The sequence below is a fragment of the Cervus canadensis genome, chromosome 3 (assembly GCF_019320065.1).
Source record: "Cervus canadensis isolate Bull #8, Minnesota chromosome 3, ASM1932006v1, whole genome shotgun sequence".
Taxonomy (NCBI): Eukaryota; Metazoa; Chordata; class Mammalia; order Artiodactyla; family Cervidae; genus Cervus; species Cervus canadensis.
Genome location: NC_057388.1, coordinates 100,411,015 through 100,430,847, shown reverse-complemented (window position 1 = coordinate 100,430,847; position 19,833 = coordinate 100,411,015). Strand labels below are relative to the sequence as shown.

General features: G+C 51.5%; 2 gene segments (V, D, J or C); both read right to left on the bottom strand.

The window, feature by feature from the left end:
• The window catches only part of LOC122438738, a 79,888-nt gene that overhangs the window by 9,729 nt on the left and 50,326 nt on the right, over positions 1–19,833 (bottom strand).
• On the bottom strand, positions 8,446–12,534 carry LOC122438744. The segment is given in 5 exon segments: positions 8,446–8,703; positions 9,030–9,136; positions 9,293–9,310; positions 9,987–10,373; positions 12,210–12,534. Coding segments are annotated over 5 exon segments (573 nt in total).

Genomic DNA, 19,833 nt, shown 5'->3' with positions numbered 1-19,833 from the left:
TTGACTCATTTGAAAAGACCCTGATGCTGGGAGGGATTGGGGGCAGGTGGAGAAGGGGAAGACAGAGGATGAGATGGCGGGATGGCATCACTGACTCAATGGACATGAGTTTGAGTAAACTCCAGGAGTTGGTGATGGACAGGGAAGTCTGGTGTGCTGCAATTCATGGGATCACAAAGAGTCGGACACGACTGAGCAACTGAACTGAACTGAACTGATGTGAGTGTGAGAAGGAAGGGAAGGGGGCCACAGGGTCATCCTAAAATAAAATCATGTAGCAGTATGGATACCCCGGTGGCTCAGAGGGAATCCGCCTGCCATTGCAGAAGACGTGGGTTCGATCCCTGAATTGGGAAGATCCCCTGGAGAAGGAAATGGCAACCCACTCCAGTGTTCTTGCCTGGGAAATCCCATGGATAGAGGAACCTGGTGGGCTACAGTCCATGGGGTCACCAAAGAGTCGGACACGACTGAGGGACTGAGCGTGCACGCAAGCAGTATGGCCTGCGTGTTTGGGGGGTCACCACCCCATGCCTCTGCGCTCAGTCTCTGCCTGCCTGTGCCCGTACTCACCCAGCCACAGGCCTGTCTCCTGTGTCTCCAGCCCCAACGGTGGCCTTACAAATGGCACCACCCAAACTCTGAGCAAATTCTCTTCTCTTACATTATGGTTTTGTTATTCAACATGAGAAGCTTACTTCTCTACTTCTCACCGTAATATATAGTAGTTATTTAAATAGAGCACCGGATGGAACATGAATAACAGAATTCAAAGCTTAGAAGTGGCTTTAGATAGTCTCTGGATGTCTCTGCATCATTTTTCCTGCTTGTGAAGGGAGAAGCCAACAGTGACTGTCCGCAGTGGGGGTGGGCATCACCTCATCTATGGATGCCAAAAGCCCTGTCCTCTGCTGGGAGTGAGTCTGAGCGGTTGGCCAGTAAGATGATTTGGGGATAAGGAAGTTATTTGACGGCTGTTTTTTATTTTTTCAGATGACAATGTACTAATGATATATTTTTGCATACTCATGTGAAGACAGCATTTGTCTTAGGGCGTACTCATCAGAATGCTGCTGCTGCTGCTAAGTCGCTTCAGTCGTGTCCGACTCTGTGCGACCCCATGGATGGCAGCCCATCAGGCTCCTCTGTCCATAGGATTCTCTAGGCAAGAACACTGGAGTGGATTGCCATTTCATTCTCCAACCAGTTGGAATGGGAGGTTTTCTTTCTTTCCAGTGCTTCAGGTCAACCTAGCCATTCCTCTGCCTGCCGGTACCCCTGAGCTGCCTCGGCTCAGAGAAATCGCTGTCTCTCCTTGTTTTAAATTCAGGCATCTTCAACTTTCTTTGCCCCTTTGATTCCAGATGTTCTACTTATCCCTACCGGCTAGCTTCATAAATATGCATCTGAGGTCATCAGAGCAACTTCCACTCCCAGTTGTCTTGATCCAGCTAAGCCTCTGGTGTGTGGCATCCCGGAGGGCCCCAGGTGAAGGCATTCAAGTTAAAGCCCCTGCGGCCTTCTCATCTGACTGGCTTATTGCTTCTGGACCCTCTTGACACACATTTCATCTTGCTCTTTGCATTATACGGATTTTTTTGTTTGTTTCTGAACAATTCTGTTAAAAGGAAGACATCTCATTCTAAACAGATGTAGTTTAGCCTAGAAGATTAAAAAAAAAAAAGTTCTGACACTTGCTATTTCCATGGATGTGACTTAACTTCAGGGCTGGCTTCATGGGGGTGTGAACCATGTAGTCCCCACTTAGAAGGCCTCCCTGCTTGATATAATGTGCTGGTGTCACCACTGTGAAATTCTAAATAATTTTTTAAACAAAAGCCTTAGGTGCTCATTTTGCGGTAGCCCTGGGCTTCTCTGGTGGCTCATTCGGTAAAGAATCTGCCTGCAATGCAGGAGATCTGGGTTCGATCCCTTGATCAGGGAGACCCCCTGGAGAAGGAAACAGCAACCCACTCCCGTCTTCTTGCCTGGAGAATTCCATGGACAGAGGAGCCTGGTGGGCTACAGTCCATGGGGTTGCCGAGTCAGACACGACTAAGTGACTAACACTTCACTTCACTTTCTGCCTTCCATCAGGCCCGGGGCCCTGTGCTGCACTTCGAACCTTGTGACTGTCCCTCTGTCCCAAGGGCTTTACTGGCAGACCGGAAATGAAATGGAAATCTCCTGACTTCTCTCTGTTGCACTGGTTCCATCAGGCTTTCTGCTCTTGGCCTGGTTCTTCACTCTCCTGCAAAGTCCCTGCCTCTGGGGTTCTACCAGCCCTCCAGGGGCATTACAGAATCGACTCCTCTGACCCCCTCACCCAGCAAACACTCAGCACTTACTGGAAAAATTACAGACGCATTTTTGAGCCATGTGATGTTGATGTGTTGGGCAGAAGGAAGCAGGACCTTCCTTACACGCTGAAGCACTGGCTACATGGCTCCACGATGAGGGTGAGTCAGTATCCCCTCCCTGTTTGTGAGTCCCCGTGGGTGGGCTTGCCCATGTGGGGGCACCTGTGTGTGTCCTGGTGAGCTTTGCTGGTGCGTGCTTGGATGTGGGCTGGAGAGCCTCAGACAGAACTCTGAAGTTTACCTGTGCTGTTCCCAGCTCACTTCTTACAGACAGCCAGCCCTCCTCCTCATGCTTATCCTGCCCCTCCATTGGCACTGGGTTCCCCCGATGTCCCAGTGACCGCCTAGAGGAGGGGCAGGGGGGAGACCACTGAATTACAACAGGTCTGCTAAATACTCTAGGATACTCCCCACGCAGCTACTCCTGCACTTCTCAGAGCAGTGTGAGCAGCAGGTCTTGTTGATGATTTTCAATCCGAGGGAAGGTTCCCACAGATTCACTTGCCCAAGGTCATCAGAGCATTAAAGGACCAGGGCTTGGGACCCAGGTGTACCTGTTCTGAGGTCTCCTGCTCTCCTCCACCCTGGCTGATCACAGGAAATCAGCTGTCACTGGGAACAAACACTGCAAACTGAGCCCCACTGGTTCCACCCTAACCAGTCTAACTACAGACACGCTTGCTGTTATCATATCATCCAGTAAATGCAACAGTATCGTGGGGTCGTTCCCCTCTGGAAGCTCAGTGCTTCCATCACCAGGTGACACTGAAGATCCCTTTCCAGCGCTAAGATGCCCTTGGGAATGTTCCCGGCCTCAGAAGAAAAAATATGTCTATTTGAATATATGCCCTGCACCATCTGGCTGTTTAACCTCAAAGACTGGTGTGAGGAGGGAGATTTCAGGCTCGGGGGCGGGGGATGGTGGTGGTGAGGGGGTTCCACATGATGAGTAAATGCACCCAGTGGCCCAGGTTCCCACCCAGCCCGTGTGTGCTGTACACACAGCCTGACCGGCAGGGGTCTGGACTTAGGTAGAAAGGAAGAGGTTGGAAACCTAAATTTAAATCCAAACTTCCAAACAGTAAATCGACAAACCCCACCTGTTTGGATTCTTTCTCTCACTGCCTGGTGTTTATCTGTCTCTTTCAAGTCTCTGTTCTACTTTCCTCCATCATCCTTTTCCTCCTGGGTCATTGAGTGGAAGCCTGCATCTCCTCCTGCCTGGAGCCAGCTCTGCAGGGGGCCCACCCTCCTGGACTCATTCCTGCTTGTTCCTGCAAGCTCTTTCCCCCCCCCCCCCCCCCCCCCCAGCTCATTTTTCCCTTTGTGGCTGCTACACCCACTTCTACACTTCCCTCAGCCCAGATCGCCCTCCTCAGTCTTTTTCTCCAATCAAGCAGCTCTCAGAGCCCTAATAAATTCTGTTTTTCGCCATGGCTCACCAGGTCCCTAGTATCTCAGGGAAAAAACAAAAAAGACCAAAGCCCCCCCCCACCCTCCTTGCCCTACCTCTCTGTTCCAGGACTATGAGAACCCCAGTCCTGGCCCCTCATCCCTTGCAGAGCTGACGCTACAGGTGGACAACGTGGCCACACACTCCAGCCCACCCCACCCATCTCCGGGGACAAGAGAGGCCGCGAAGAGAAGGCAGGGAGGCGTTCAGATCTCACCTGTGACCGTGAGCCTGGTGCCGGCGCCAAAATACCGCTCTCTGGCTCACAGAGTCGCAGTCCCGCAAGCAAACCCCTCAGAGCAGAGCAGCTCGCCCTCCGGGGACCCAGAGCCCGGCTCCAGCGCAGGGAGGGGACCAAGTGCCCGGAGCCGACCCACCCTGACTCTGCCGCCCGCGGCCAGCGCGCCGACACTCACCCACCGCGGTCGGCGCTCCGCCGGCCCCGGAGGTCAGGGCGGCACCGGGGCGCCCCACAAAGAAACCGAGGCGCGCCGCCCGCACTCACCTAGCACCAGGAGCCGCGTGCCCGGCCCGAAGTACTGCGTCTCTGAGTCACGGCCCCCCAGCCCCGCGCAAAAACCCGCCGCCCATCCCTCGGGTCTCCGGGGTCGTCCCAGCTCACCTAACACCAACAGCCGGGTGCCCGCGCCGAAGTACTGAGTGCTTTGGCTCACAGCCCCGAGACTCAGGACAAAAACCAGCGCTGCCCTTCTCTGATGCCCCGACTCAGCCCAGGTCCCCGCCGACCCTGAGCGCAGCCCAGAAGGGAGATGGGCAGCCGACTGCCTCTCCGCATCTCTCCCTAGGGAACACTCAGGGACCCCAGATGCCCTCCTTACCCAGCACAGTCAGCTTGGAACCAGCTCCAAAGTACAGTTGGGCGGCGTTCACACATCCCTGGGCAAACTTTGCTTCTCGGAGAACAGCCCGGGAGGCTCCAGCGCCCACTCCCCCAAACCCTGGCTTTGAGGCGGGGGGATCATCTAGCCTGGGCATTCCACCCTCCTTCCCTCTGGAGAAGCATTCTTACCTAGCACAGTGAGCCTGGTCCCTGGCCCGAAGTGCTGCTCCCCATAGGAGCACAGTGGGAAGGGGCTGCCAAGAATTCCTCCCTCTCCCCCTCCTCCCCTGGAACAGTCTGGGGCCACCCTCCTTCTCCTCCCTGGATTCTCTCCCCCTCGACCTACCTCCAGAACTAGTGGACAAGTGGTCTGGACATGAGGTCATCCCCAATTTTGCAGAGAATGAGCTTGACTTGGGGGCTGACATGGTGGTGAAATTGGAAGGGGCACTAGGGGTGGAGGTTTTGCTGGACTGGGAAGTGTTTCAGGCTAGACCCTGCCTCTTATTACTTCTGTGGCCTGAAACCTCCCTGGCCTTAGTTTCTCCATCTGAAAAATGGGGTAATATCTTCCCCAGGGGGTTGTTGTGAGTGCTTAACAAATAACACAGCTTCAAGTACTTTGTCCAAGGTCAAGTTTTGTGAAGATCCCATTCTGACGGCTTGATTTTTCACATTCCTGGGAAGCTGAGTGTGGAGCAGGGAGAGGCAGAGGTGATCAGAGTCCAGGTCCCTGTGAGACCACAGAGGGACCCGCTCCAGGGACTTCTCCCAGCCACTCTCCCCATCTTGAGCTGGGGGCTAGCTTCCGGGTGAGCTGCGTGGGTCTATTTTCTGAGGCAGGGCTTTTTGTAAAAGCACTTCCTCTATCTGAATCATCGTGCCCACCCCCCCAGTCCCACGATGTTACACTGTGATACAAAAAAGTCCTCTCCCCTGGTGCCCCTCCTCCAGCTACTGGGCAGAGGCCGGAAGTGCAGGTGGCAGAGCCTGGTCTGACTGATGGGGTGAGAGCAGACAGACTCAGGGTACACGGGGGGGGGGAGGGGGGGAGGCGGGAGGGGCTTGGGGAAAGGGGGGGTGCTAGTGGTGGGGGAGGGGGGCAGGCAGGCCCCTCCTGGAACAGATGCCACCCTGAGGAGCTCTGCTGTGTCATCAGGGCTCCCCTCTGGGACTCTCTGTGCCCACCTGTGCAGACGGGCATTTATAGAGAGGTGGGTGGGAGGACCATCCACAGAGCAGGTGATGTCAGCTCAGGGCGGGAGGACTCACAGCTCTGCACTTGCTTCCTGGATGGACTCATCTCCCTTCACTAGGGCACAGATGTTTACTGCACGTCTACTACATGCCTGCCTCATGCTGCAAGGATAGAGTCCACCCTCAGATCGGGAAGCCCCAACCTGCCTTTACAGACTTGTGACTGCCATCTCTGAACCTCACAGCCAGCTGAGTGCAAGGGCCTGAGTGCTGAGTGCAAGGTCCCTGACCCTGTAGTTTCCTATCCCATTTATACATCTGACTCTCATGACCTCTCTCCCACTTGAATAACTGAGACCAACTCTTCCTGTGGAGAGTCTGCCACCTTCCCAGACTCCCTGATGGTCCCAGTCAGAAACTGAGTGCTAGCCTCCGCCTCCATTATAGTAACTCACATTGCTTGTATATTGACTGTTTCTATCCATGAATTATCCCCTAATGAACAGGGAAGATTCTTTTTTTAAAATATAAATTTATTTATTTTAATTGGAGGCTAATTACTTTACAATATTGTAGTGGCTTTGCCATACATTGACATGAATCAGCCATGGGTGTACATGTGTTCCCCATCCTGAACCCCCCTCTCACCTCCCGCTCCATCCCATCCCTCCGGGTCATCCCAGTGCACCAGCCCTGAGCACCCTGTCTCATGCATCGAACCTGGACTGGCGATTAGTTTCACATGTGATAAGTTACATGCTTCAATGCCATTCTCCCATATCATCCCACTCTCGCCCTCTCCCACAGAGTCCAAAAGACTGTTCTGTACATCTGTGTCTCTTTTGCTGTCTCACATACAGGGTTATCGTTACCATCTTTCTAAATTCCATATATATGCGTTAGTATAGTATATTGGTGTTTTTCTTTCTGGCTTACTTCACTCTGTATAATAGGCTTGGGAAGATTCTTGAGGACTGTGACTTGGATGTCTTTATTTTCTTGGAGGTTAATAGCAAACATTGCAATGACATATGCTTAGCAAGTGGTTGGCTATTCGCATTCATATGTATTCACAGATGTGTGTATATGCATGTGGTTGTATATGAGGCACCCATGTTAGAATGCACACGTGTATTGCAATAGAGAAGGCTGTGTGCTGCGGGGCTGGGAGGGAGAGGGTTGCTGTCTGTTTCAGGCAGGCCTTAGGGTGATATCTGCTCCTGAATTGGGTCACTGTGGGTGAACTCACTGATTCATTCATTGATTCCAAGATAATTTAATGGAAGCGTACACTGAACACGGGGTTCCCTCGTGGCTCAGATGGTCAAGAATCTGCCTGCAATGCAGGAGACCTGGGTTCCATCCCTGGGTCAGGAAGATCCCCTGGGAATGGGAATGGCCATCCACTCCAGTATTCTTGCCTGCAAACTCCCATGGACAGAGGAGCCTGGCAGTCTGCAGTCCATGGAGTAGCAAAGACTGAGCAACTAACACACACACGCTGAACCAAGGTACTATGCCACATCTCAAGGCTACTGAAATAAAACACAACTTTGCCATCATGGAGTGACCTTCAAGTGGGGGTGTCAGACAAGAAAAGGGGTAGCTTCCATCAAGTGTCAGTGGTAGGAAGGAGGTGGGCACAGGGCATTGTGGTAGCAAAATGTGTGGTGCATTTCATCCAACATCATGGGGGTGGTGTAAGAGGCATAGAAGCTCCTTATAGGAGAAGATATCACTGGTAAATCTTCAGGGATCAGTAGGAGCTTACATATTTGTCATTCCAGGTAGAGGAGTGCAAGATGATCTGCAAGCCAGTGGCTCATGGGGTTCAGGGTGACAGGAGTGAGGGTGAGTGTAGACAAGGAGACGAAGGACAACGGTGGTTCTTTTATGCCGTTTTGAGGGCTTTGGGTTAGGCCACCATGGTGACCATGTGACAATAAAGAGCTTTGGAAGGATTTCCAGAAATAGCAAGAGGGCTGATCCTTGGTTTTAGGGAACTTTATTTTCCATCCTCCGAGGACTCATCAGGGGACATTTTCACATCTACTTAATTCACTTGAGTGAAATTGATAACTGGCTTTATAACTTAACCTAGAAGACACATTTGCTACTGAAAACAGAGTCCCAAGTCAGTGGCTTTTCTTCTCTCCTGGAAACACTCCTTGGTGGTGAAGGCAGCTGAGTTGTGAGTGTCCTCAGGGAAACTGATACGTGACACAAGTGACTTTGGGCTGTGTTGGTCATGAGGTCATGACCACTTGGCAGGTAGACACACCTGTGCAGGTCAGCTCTACCTCAGGGCACCTTTGATTAAGTAGGACAGAAAATTCCCAGAGTTAACATCAGCATTCTTCTAGACTGTTCCAGAGTAAGCCTCTCCGTTCACCATTCTCCCCCTTCCACATGTTCCTTCCTTCACACCCCCTTCCTGACAAGAAGGAGCAGTGCCAATCACAGGCTGGGCCCCTCACACCTCCTACCTGAAAGAACTGTACTTAACTTGAATATCTCTTGTTTATACCCTAACTGGAGTCACATGGGACTTCAGAGATGGACAGAAGAGGTGAGGAGACACTCATAAGGCAGAGTGAAAACACAACAGGCCATTTTTATTGGTTCAGCAAGTTCAGTCTCCCTAGGGTCTCCCCTGGGTTAGGGAGATCCTGGTCCTGAGAGTTTGGGGCACCCACACATGGGAGTGGACGCTGGGCTGAGTCCAGAGATGAGGGCAGCTCTTCAAAAGCGCTGGGTAGGAATGGGAAAAGCAGAACTCACATCAGGGCAGCAACAGGCTGGAAGCTCCTGGCTCCACTTCTAAGCTGGCTTCAGGAATCTTTTCTCTTGACCTGAGGAAGAGAAGGTGTGAGGGTTACAAGGAGCCAGGAGTGCTGGGGACCGAGAGGAGGTAGGGTGTCCCACTGACAAGACAAACAGCAGGTCTCCTCCCAACACCCATCCACTGGGTTTTCTGGTGACCCCAGTCTCTCCTCCCCGGCACGGCTCTCCCATTGTGATCACACAGGTGCAAGGTGTCTTCTGAGGCCTGTGGGGGAACCCCTTCCTCCTCTCTGCCCACCTCTGGTCCTGGGGGGCCTCTATGTTCCTAGGTCTGTGTTGCTGCATTTCAAGTGTCACCTCCCACCTGCCTGCCCCATCCTGGCCCCCTCCTCACCATGGCCATCAGCACCAGGGCGCTGACCAGCACAGCGTACAGGGTGGCCTTCCCCAGCAGGATCTCATAGAGGAGGGTGGCAGAGAGGACGCCTTGCTGATAAGACGCTGTTGGCAGGAAGCGAGAGCAGGTGGGTACCTGTGAGCTGGTCATCTCTGGCCTCCTTCCCTCATAGCCCCCACCAGGGTCCATGGGTTCAGCATTCTCTGATTCCAGAGCAAAGATAATAGGAGATGGAGACATAGGAGGAGAAGGCCACTTACCAGAGGTGACACCACAGTCTGCAAGAAAAAAGGGGGAGGGAAATGGATGAGAGACTGCATCTTCTAAAGCACATTCAAAGCTAAGCCAGCCTTCCTCAGTCCAATAGCTGGCAAGATGCTACATCTTGGAAACAACCACGTGACCTTGGGAGTGGATCCTGCCCCAGCTGAGCCTTCCGAGAAGACTCCAGCTTTGGCTGACATCTGATTGTAGCATCTTGAAATAAACGAGCCAGCTAAGCTATGCCCAGATTCCTGATGCATTAAAACCAGGCAATAATAAATATGTGGTATTTTGAGATGCTTAAAACAAAACAAATAGATGAAGAAGACTTACTAAGTTAGCTTTTAGTCAGCACCGGCCCCCAGGCTCAGAGCAGCCTCTGATCAGAGTCCCAGCACTGCCTGTACCAATGTGGCCACAGCATCCTCAGAGTCATGGGAGGAGGCAGCACTGAAGGGGGTGGGGACCCACCCCTGAGACCCTGAGCTGTGCAGGCGGGCAGGGAGGGGACCCACCAGCATCGCTGAGTTGGAGGAGGATCTGGACCTGGGGGAGGACTCAGCCTGAGGAGGTGCCCTGTCCACCCTCTTGGTGGGCTCCCCTGACCCCTCACTCTGTGTCCAGCCTTCCCGCTCCTCTCCCTGGATCTCTCCTCTGTCGGCTCTGACTCCCTCCCCCCGGCCGGCTCACCTGCTCTGCCCCAGGCCTCGGCGCTGATGTTCTGGGTGACGGGCTTGGCCCTGTCCTGCTCCCACTCGTCCTCGTCCGTGAGCCCGTGGAACTGGACTTGGCAGCGGAAGTGGTTGCGGGGGTTGTGCCAGAAGGCGGCGGTCACTCTCAGCCGGCTGCTCAGACAGTATCTGGAGTCCTCCCGCGTGGGGTCCTCCTTGTAGGGCTCAGGGTCCGTGCTGACCCCAGTGGTGACCTGCTTCCTGTTCACCCACCAGGTCAGCTCCACGTGGTCGGGGTAGAAGCCCGTGGCCAGGCACACGAGCGTGGCCTTCTGGGTCCGGTCGATCTCTGCTTCCGAGGGTTCGAACACAGCCACCTTGGGCGGGTGCACCCGGCTGAGATCATCTGGAAGGACAGGGGTGGGGGCCAGGACCGGCCTGAGAGCTGGCTGGGCGTAGGGGCTGTGTGTGTGTGAATTGAAGGGAGCAAGGAACGTGGCCACAGCATCATCATAAAATTATGTAGCAGGAGGTCCTGTTTGTTTAGGGGTCACCATCCCAATCTTCTGCTATTAGTCACCCTCAGCTTTGCCCCTTCTTTCTTGGTTACCCCATGATACACACTACTGACTGCCTTCTGCCTCTCCCTGAGGTGGCATCATATCCTGAGTTTCTTAGCTTTGTTTGAAATGTCTTATTCTTGCAGTCATGTAGGATGATCCATGAAGTGAGTATATCTGTTTTCTTCCTAGTTTGAATCCCTCTTTGGTGCCTGACTATCTAATTTTCAGACCTGGAAGTAATTATAGGAGAGCTGAATAAGCCTGGATTTTGAGGCAGAAGATTCCTCCAAACAACATGACCTGGAGACCAGACTGACTGCGTCTAATAATTATTTTTCTGTTTTTGCAGGGTATATGTGTTTACATGTTTGAGCGATAGATAACACATATTAATTAGAGTTAGCCATTCTTCCCTGGGATTTCCTAGGTGGCTCAATGGTAAAGAACCTGCCTGCCAACGCAGGAGACATAAGAGACGTGAATCGATCCCTGAGTGAGAAAGATCCCCTGCAGAAGGAAATGGCGACCTACTCCAGTATTCTTGCCTGGAGAGTCTCATGGACAGAGGAGCCTGGCAGGCTACAGTCCATAGGGTTACGTAGAGTTGGACACGACTGAAGTGACTTAGCATGCATACATTTTCTTCCCTAGAAAAGACACTTTTCTCTTTGCAGCTGACATGCTTTTCTCTATATTATACTGACCCCACCTTTTGTTTTGATTTTACATGTAACCTGCTTTGTGAAGCCTATGTGCCTTTGGCTATTATCCTATCTGATGTTTCAAACTGACTCCTACACAGGCGCTGGAGTGTGTGGGAGCTTGCCCAGGATGGCTGGAACCCCACAAAAGAAACTGTTCTGAGGTTGAACCCTATCTTATTCCTTATTTCCAAACCTCCCTACCAACTTTGGAATCCTAGTTCCAGTCACGCATTATATTCAAAGCAGCAAAAGTGTTGAAATGAACAAACCCCAAAGCCCAAAGGCCAGTTCATCAGAGGGTTCCAGGCCCTTTCACATGCCTGACAGATGGGAGAGAATTTCTGAAATTGTTGGAAGGCAGGCCCTTGTGTGAGGACGTGGAGGGTTAAAGTAAAACCGAAAAACACATCTACCTTTCAAGCACCCTCCATGTTGCCAAAATGCACTGAGACCTCTGTTTAGCTCTGTTCTGGGAGCGAGTTTGTGGAGCAGAAATGTGGCAAACCCAGATGTCTCCACTTTATCCAAGTTCAGGGAATGTTTCTATTGAGAAAATTGAGCCCTGGTTTGGAAAAAGACAATCTGTGACACAGTGAGGATAAACAGGAATGAAAGGGATGGCTGCATCCTCTGAGTCCTCTACAAAGGATTTGCACATGATTTGTTGTTGCAGTTCAATCATGTCTGACTCTTTGTGACCCCACAGACTGCAGCATGCCAGGCTTCCCTGTCCTTCGCTCTCTCCCAGAGTTTGCTCAGACTGATGTCCATTGAGTCAGTCAGTGATGCCATCCAACCATCTCATCCTCTGTCATCCCCTTCTCCTCCTGCCATAAGGATTTAGTCCCTTACAATTTCAGAACTCCAAGAGACCACCGTTGTCATCTCTGTTTTATATTTACATCTCAGAGGGCCCGAGGCAGTTTAGGTCACTTTGTACATTGCACGAGAGCCCCTTCTCCCCCCAGAACTCACGCATTTTGAATCCCGATGATCTGTACTCTCCAATTTCCATCACGCTCCCTGGCACATGCTCCCATCTGCAGGGCAAAGCCTGCCGCAGCTGACCGGTCTGGTGGGAGCTCAGTGGCCCATTCCTCCGGCCGTTTCTACAACTCCAGCCCAGACCCACCTTACCTTTGCCCTGCTCCTGCCTCCTGCCTACTTCTTCCTGAGGCTGGTGATGGTGTGTTAGTGTTTACTCATGAGCCACTGACTCCATTATCTCAGCGCAGATCCTGAGATTTGACACAATGGGGCCTCCAACCTATTTCTCCTCCTTCTACCTTGCCTCTTGCGAAAAGGGTGTAAGTTTCCAGTTGTAACAGCTTGTTCAGACTTACCTTCTCTGACCTCCCACCAAACGGCAGTGCTCCCCAGGGACACTCCTGCAAGCTCAAGTGACGCTGTGACCTGGACCTCTGCCCTCGGGTTCAGGAGCCCCCCTCAGACCAACTCAGTCTCCCCAAGCTGTTCCCCCACCGCCTCCTGGTCTCTTAAACCAGCTCAGGCCGACACACGTGGCTCTTGGAGACTGGTGGGGACAGAGAAAGGATGAAGGACAGACAAGGATAGACCAAGGACGGGGAAAGCAAGGACAGGGTTCTGAGCTGGAGGCAGGTGCTGGGGGTAGGTTTTAACATAGAAGACAGAGCTCTTTGCCAAAAGGGGGTCAACAGTGCAGGATCAGAGTTAGAATGGGGGTGGGAATGGAGATGATCAGATAAGAAAGGGAAAGCAAAACAGCACACCTGCCAAAACAGGAGCACGAGAGGCGTCCCGGAGGACGAGAAGAAAAGTGAGACAAGCCTGGAGACAGGCACAGCTCCTTGGAGCCCTGGGCCGGGGAGCCGCATCAGACGCAGTGCCGCAAGCTGGAGGTGCTCCCTCGGGAGGGAAAGGTGGGTCTGACCCCCCACACCCCTGCACCCCACTCCCCGCCCGATACCTGTCACAGTGAGCCTGGTGCCGATCCCAAAGTGGAGGGGCGAATTATAGGCCCACAGCTGCAGGTGACTGTGGCAAAACCCCCGGAAACCTCAGGCAGGGCAAAAGTCTTAGCTCCTCGAGAGCGGGAATGGCCATTTTTCTCCTGCCTGGGTTCATGGCGCTGGACCAAAGGGATGCCACTAGAAGAAAGGCCTAGGCACACTCAACGGGGGAAAGAGAAAGAAACTTAGGAGCAGCCGATCCATGCAAGTAAGAAGGAGGGGGGAGCTTAGAAGAGTGAGGAGGCAGCTTGTGGTTGGAAGACTCAGAGGAGAAACAGAGGCATCAACCAAGCTGCCTCTAAAGCAAGGACAGGGGGCTTCCCTGGTGACCCAGGGGCTAAGAGTCCGCCTGACATAAGTTTGATCCCTGGTCGGGGAAGATCCCCTATGCTGCGGGGCAACTAAACCCTTGCACCACAGCTGCTGAGCCCAAATGCCTAGAGCTGGGGCTCCACGAGGAGAGACGCCACCGCAATGAGAAGCCCACACACCACAGCGAGAGGGTAGCCCCTGCTGTCCGCAACTAGGGAAAAGCCCGCATAGCAACAAAGACCCAGCACAGCCACGAGTAAATAAGATTAATATTAAAAAATAAATACAGAGATGGCAGCCCCAGCTCCTCGGAAGCCCCACGGGGATCAGAGTTTAGTCGACCCCTTCCATCAGGGCAGAGAGGAGAGACAGACACTCCGGTCCCAGAGACAGCGACCCTACATCCCGGGTCCTGCATCTTACCCAGGACGGTGAGCCGGGTCCCATGTCCAAAGTGCTGCGCCCGGTTGCTCCACAGCACAACGCGGGTGTGGCAAACCCCAGAGTGGCTGGTAACATAGGGCCCTTCCTTCCAGAGACGACATTCCCCCCAGCACTTCTGAAGGTTCCAGCACCTTCTCCGCTCACCCCTACCCTCAGCCTGTTCTCCGCCGTGTTCTCAGTCCCGGCCTTCTCTAAGGGGAACTTCTAGAACTCCAGCCTCACAGCACACCATCCCCAGGGAAGACCTGTACTCACCCAAGACAGAAAGCTTTGTCCCGTTGCCGAAATAGAGTTTTTCATTAGTCACACAACCCTAAAGCCTGGTAGGGAAACTCGCCTGCACCTCCCAACCCTTCCTCCCCCGGTCCACCTGCAGCTTTCCTGTTCCTTTCCTCAGCAGAACTGTAACTCCCGGAGGTGGAGGGGGTTGACATCTGTACAGTGTGTGACTCCCCACCTGCCTCTCCTGTGTCCATCTCCTTTCTGCGTGAAGGAGAAAAATGGCAGGACTGACAACTCCAAGGCCAGAGGTTCTCCCATCTACCATGGCTTCGATGGGCATCCCCCAAGGAGACAGGAAAAGGACAAGGTGACCCCTTTCTAATTGAGATTACTTGCCTCCCGATAGGGAAACCAGCCTTAGCCGAGCCCGCCCATGACATTACTGGAGATGGAGGCTGCCCGCCTCATCAAGACAAGAACTCACCAAGACAGAAATTCAGATCATTCTGATAAACACATGCTTTAACCTAGGCACCCAAGACAGAGGCTCCATCTGGACTCTGCCCCTCCCTGCAGGTTCCCAGCCCTCCAGTCCTGGCTGGTTTACTTACAACAGCAAGCCTTCTTCCCTCCACCCCCGAAAAGTAGAAGTCTCCAAAGTCAAGCCTCCAGGATTCACTTTAAAACCTCCCCTCCTCTGCTGAGCTCAGCGGGGATTCGGGAAGAGGCTGGGGCGTTCAAAGATCTCTTCTCTCCCAAAGACACCAGCCCCCTTCAAACACCCCTCATAGCCTTCCAGAGCTTTCCAGGGCCCCAGGACCCCGGAAGCTGGGTCATCCCTTTCTTCCCACGTTTCCTGGGAGGAGGTGCTCCCTCACGGTACCCACCTGGAGACCCTGGCCTTACCTACAACCGTCAGCTTGGTCCCTGGGCCGAAGTGATAGTCATAGCACATTAGAACGCAGCCACCCTACAACGCACACCTGGGACCCGCCCTCCCGGCCGAGGGGCCAGCAAAGACCTGGACTGTGTCTTACCTACAACCGCGAGCCTGGTGCCTTTTCCAAAGAAAACCTCAGTGTTCACACAGTGAAGCGGAGCAAGGAGAAAAGCAATTTGAGGCGGGCAGAGCGGACAGGGTCTGGTTGGTGTCTGGTGGACCTTGGGACTAGGAGGTCTCTCTGTGCTTTATGGATATTGCACGAGAGAATATTTTTGAGTCTTAACTCTTGGGGCCACGGAACATGGGCAGAGTCCATCCACAAGGCCCTGAGCCCCTGTTTTGATTCTTCCTGAGGGTCCGTCACAGGGATGTGGCCTGGGGAGGCGGGTAGGGTCCCAGACACCCATGAGCATCCATGGGTGGGTGCTGGCATAGTGCTGACTTCTTGTTTCATAGAGCGGGTCACCTCCCATGAACCTTCCCATTGACCTTGCCCTGAGAGCAAGGGCAGGTAGTGAGGGGTGGGATAAAGGGTCTCCCTGAGTCCTTCATCCATGAGGCCACAGATCTTACATCTGGTCTTTCTGCCTGGAAGCTTCAGCTCTGATCCAGACCTGTCCTGCTCCGTGGTTTTGGCTTGACAGGTAAATGGTGGGGGGAGGTGGAGGCCTTCTGACCCAAGCCACCCTTGGGCCAGTGATCCAGGAGGAGAGTGAAAGTTGATGGGCACTGGGACAGGCAGAAAGGTTTTTGTAAAGGATTCCCATAGGGTTGAATCACCGTGGCCCCCCTGTCCCCACAACGTTACAGCTTTATACAAAAACGGCCCCTCCCATGGGCCCACCCCTCGGAGAGGGAGTCTGGGAGGAACCACCAGAGCCCTGGCCCTCTGAGGGCATTGGAGGGCGAGGAGGTGACATCAGCAGTCCCGGTGCGTGGTGCGGGGTAGGGGGCGGGTACGGACAAGGCCAGGGGGCTCCCTCCTCACTTCGTGCCCTTTCTTCAGGACCTTCTCGGATCCTCCGAGCTGTGTGCCTTTGTGTCAGGGCTGGTTTCCCCGGTATCCGCCCCTCTGCAAGCTGTCGTCATAGGAGCAGCCCCTTTCATCCCTGGCTTGCCCCTGACGCCAGGCACCCAGAGCTCACACCTTTTATCAGAGAATGGGGTCCCGCAGGACCCAGACTCTGCCCCTTCGGCCTAACTCTGAACCTCCAGGGTGGTCCAGAGAACAGGCCACCACCGGGTACACAGAGGTAGAGCTTTTCCAGGGATGAAGTCATAGCTGAGAGCTGTATTTCTTTTCTTTTTTTGCATTCTCTTTAAAAACATTTTTTTTAACTGGAGGATAATTGCTTGACACTGTCATGTTAGTTTCTGCTGAATAGCAACGTGAATCAGCAGTAGCTCAGCTCGATGCTCTGCGATGACCTTGAGGGGGCGACGGGAGTGGTGGGAGAGCTGTATTTCTAACCAGTGTGAGGTGAGGGGGGAGCCACGTGTGTCGTCAGCTGCCTCCTTCTCATTGCGGACTTCAGACATCAGGGTTCAGTAAAGGGCTTTCAGAGAAACAGAGGCGGAGAACTAGGTGAATACAGCCTCGGAAACGTTTAAATACAATCGCCTGGCCACACGATCATAGTCAAGGTCTTCTTCCTCTTTTCCCTAAAGGGCAGAAACATTTTAAACTTTTGCCAGATATTTGATTTTCCCTGCACAAGATGACCTTGAAATTGAAACTCCAGTTGAGTAGTCATGATCTCATTTCACTAGATGGCGCTTCCTTTTGTGGCCTTTCAGACTATGACTCAATGTCTAGAAGAAAAAAAGACAAACTTGACCACATAATGATAACACACTCGCAGGGGGAACATACACAGAATCAAAGATAAAAGACAATATGGGGAAAGCATTAGCAATTCTTATCATGAGGGCTGATCTCATGATGATGAACTTCTAGAAATCAATAAGAAAAGAATCCAGCAGTGCATTAAAAATGAGAAGGTTCAGAAGGAAAGATCCAAATGGTGCTTAACCGTAGGGGGAAAAAAAAGTCTTGAAATGATAAATACAAACTAAAAAGGCATTGAAATGTCAGTTTTCACCAATTTGATGATGTGAATAGTGGAAGACCATTCTATCAACAGGCTTCCCAGGTGGCGCTAGTGGTAAAAGAACCCTCCTGCCAATGAAGGAAACGAAAGAGACGCAGGTTGGATCCTTGGATCCCTGGGTCAGATCCCCTGGAGGAGGGCATGCCAACCCACTCCAGTATTCTTGCCTGGAGAATCCCGAGGGCACAGGAGCCTGGTGGGCCTGTAGTCTATAGCGTCACAAGGAGTTGGACAGGACTGAAGCAACTTAGCACTCTCTGGCATGCTAAATAATACAACTCTTAATGGGAGCAACTTGTAACTATCTATAAATATTATGACACGACTTAGTGACTAATACCACCACCACCATAAAATACAAATGTTCTTACTTTGTCACCCAGAAATTCCACCTTTGGGAGTTTATCCTGTAATTACTTTTGCATACAAATAAAAACACGTATGTAAAATATTTGCATTATTTGGAATAGCAAATGATTGGGGAAAACTCAATTACCCATCAGTAAAGGATTGGGTAAATAAATTGTGACACATTCAGAAAACAGAATATTATTCAATACTAAAAATGAATGAAAATGCTTTATACTGCTACGGAGAGCTTTCTAATATATACTGTTAACTGGATTAAAAATAAGCGATAGAATAAAGTTTCTATATGCAACCTTTGTCTAACAAAGAGGAAAATAAGAATTATACTTCTGTGTGTTTGATGCTACATGAAGAAATACTGGAAGTTTACAAAAGAGATTACCTGTTAAGAATAAATGGAGGAGACAGAAACAGAGTGTAAGTAAAATTGACATTTCTCAATGTCAACTTTATAGTGTCGATTTTTGAGCCATAGATAGCGATTTTATTTTAAATGGATAATAGAGATATTATCTATTTTATGTTAAAGTAAAATGATAAAATTTTACAAGAAAAACAACAAAATACTACTTTAAGTGATACTTTGAAATCTATCGCTGTAAAAAAAAATACTTTTTTCATTTACAAAGTCATTTTTTTCAAAGAAGAACAGTTTATATAAGAAGATGTTTCATGGTACTGAATTTGCTGAATGAGTCTCCAGTCACCTAGGAGCCTGGTGAAAAACACATATTTCTGAGTAATCCCCAGGATATTCAGCGTTCCAAGTCTCTAGGTTTATTAATTTGTATTTAAATAAACAACTAGGCACAAAATTGCCCTGGGTATTTACCCTTTAGTAATTCACTCCCTAAGTTAGAGTTTCCTTTTGACCTGGGGACTCTCACGCCAACTTGAGCTTACAAAGAATACCACCCTGTCTTGATTCCACAACCAACTTTTGTTCTCATGGGGACTGTCTTAACTTTGTCACACTGTTAGTAGCTCAAGTGCCCACGAAGCTTTTTGTTTGGTGAAAGCAGTTTAGACAGGTAAGGCAGGTGCCACGTGAAGCCTTTCTTCATCTTCGACAGCAGGGGGCAGCCTTTCCTCATTTTTTTGTTCGACTTAACCAGCTGCACTCAGCGTAGCCACTTGAGGGGGCAAGAAGAATGTCATAGTGCTCAGAGGACCCAAGGGAAAGCTTGCTGGTTACCTGTGTGCCTTTCTCAAGGTGGGTGTTGGGAGGTAGGGAGGAGGCCCGCAGGCAATATCTATGTGTAGCTTTTTAAACCTTTTAAGCATGTGCATTGATTCTTTTTAACCCAAACTTCCTCTCCTAATTTCCCAGATGTAACTGACGTCTGAAGAGGCTAAAGGGTCCCCAAAAGTGGCAGGAGACAAGGAGAAAGGGCTGGAACCAGCACTCTGGCCTCCTCATTTACGATCCGGGACTCTCACAGGTGCTGCTCCGGAGCTCTGACGCCCTACTCCTGGGGCAGTCTCACCTCCAGGAGCCAGACTGAGGGCTCCCTCCCACACCCTCTGTTTAGAACCTTGGGCAAGTTACTGGATTGTTAAAAAACTCCAGTCTCCTTAACTGCCTGCAATGAAGGAGACTCGGGTTCCCTGGGTTGGGAAGATCCCTTTGAGAAGAGAATGGCTACCCACTCCAGTATTCCTGCCTGGAGATTTCCAGGGACAGAGGAGCCTGGCGGGCTACCATCTATGAGGTCACAAAGAGTCAGACACGACTGAGCAACACTCCTTAACTTAAAATGGAAATGATGATGATAAAATAAGACCTACCTTATGGAGCTCTTGTGAGACATAAATAATACACCTAAAGGTTTATTGGATTTCCCAGGTGATGACAATGGTAAAGAACCTGCCTGCCAATGCAGGAAACGTTAAGAGACATGGGTTTGGTCCCTGGGTTGGGAAGATCCCCTGGAGGAGGGCATGGCAACCCACTTCAGTAGTCTTGCCTGGAGAATCCCATGGACAGAGGAGCCTGGCAGGCTATAATCCATGGGATCGCAAAGAGTTGGACACGACGAAGTGAGTTAGCATGCACACATGCAAATAGGTTTGTCATATGCCTGCATATAGTTAGTAAAGGTGTTGGTGACTACTGTTTTCACAGACAGTACTGGTCTAGGGCTCTCTCTACCACATTGGTTCTCAAGCTCTGACATCCATCAGGATGTCTTGGAAGTCTTATTAAA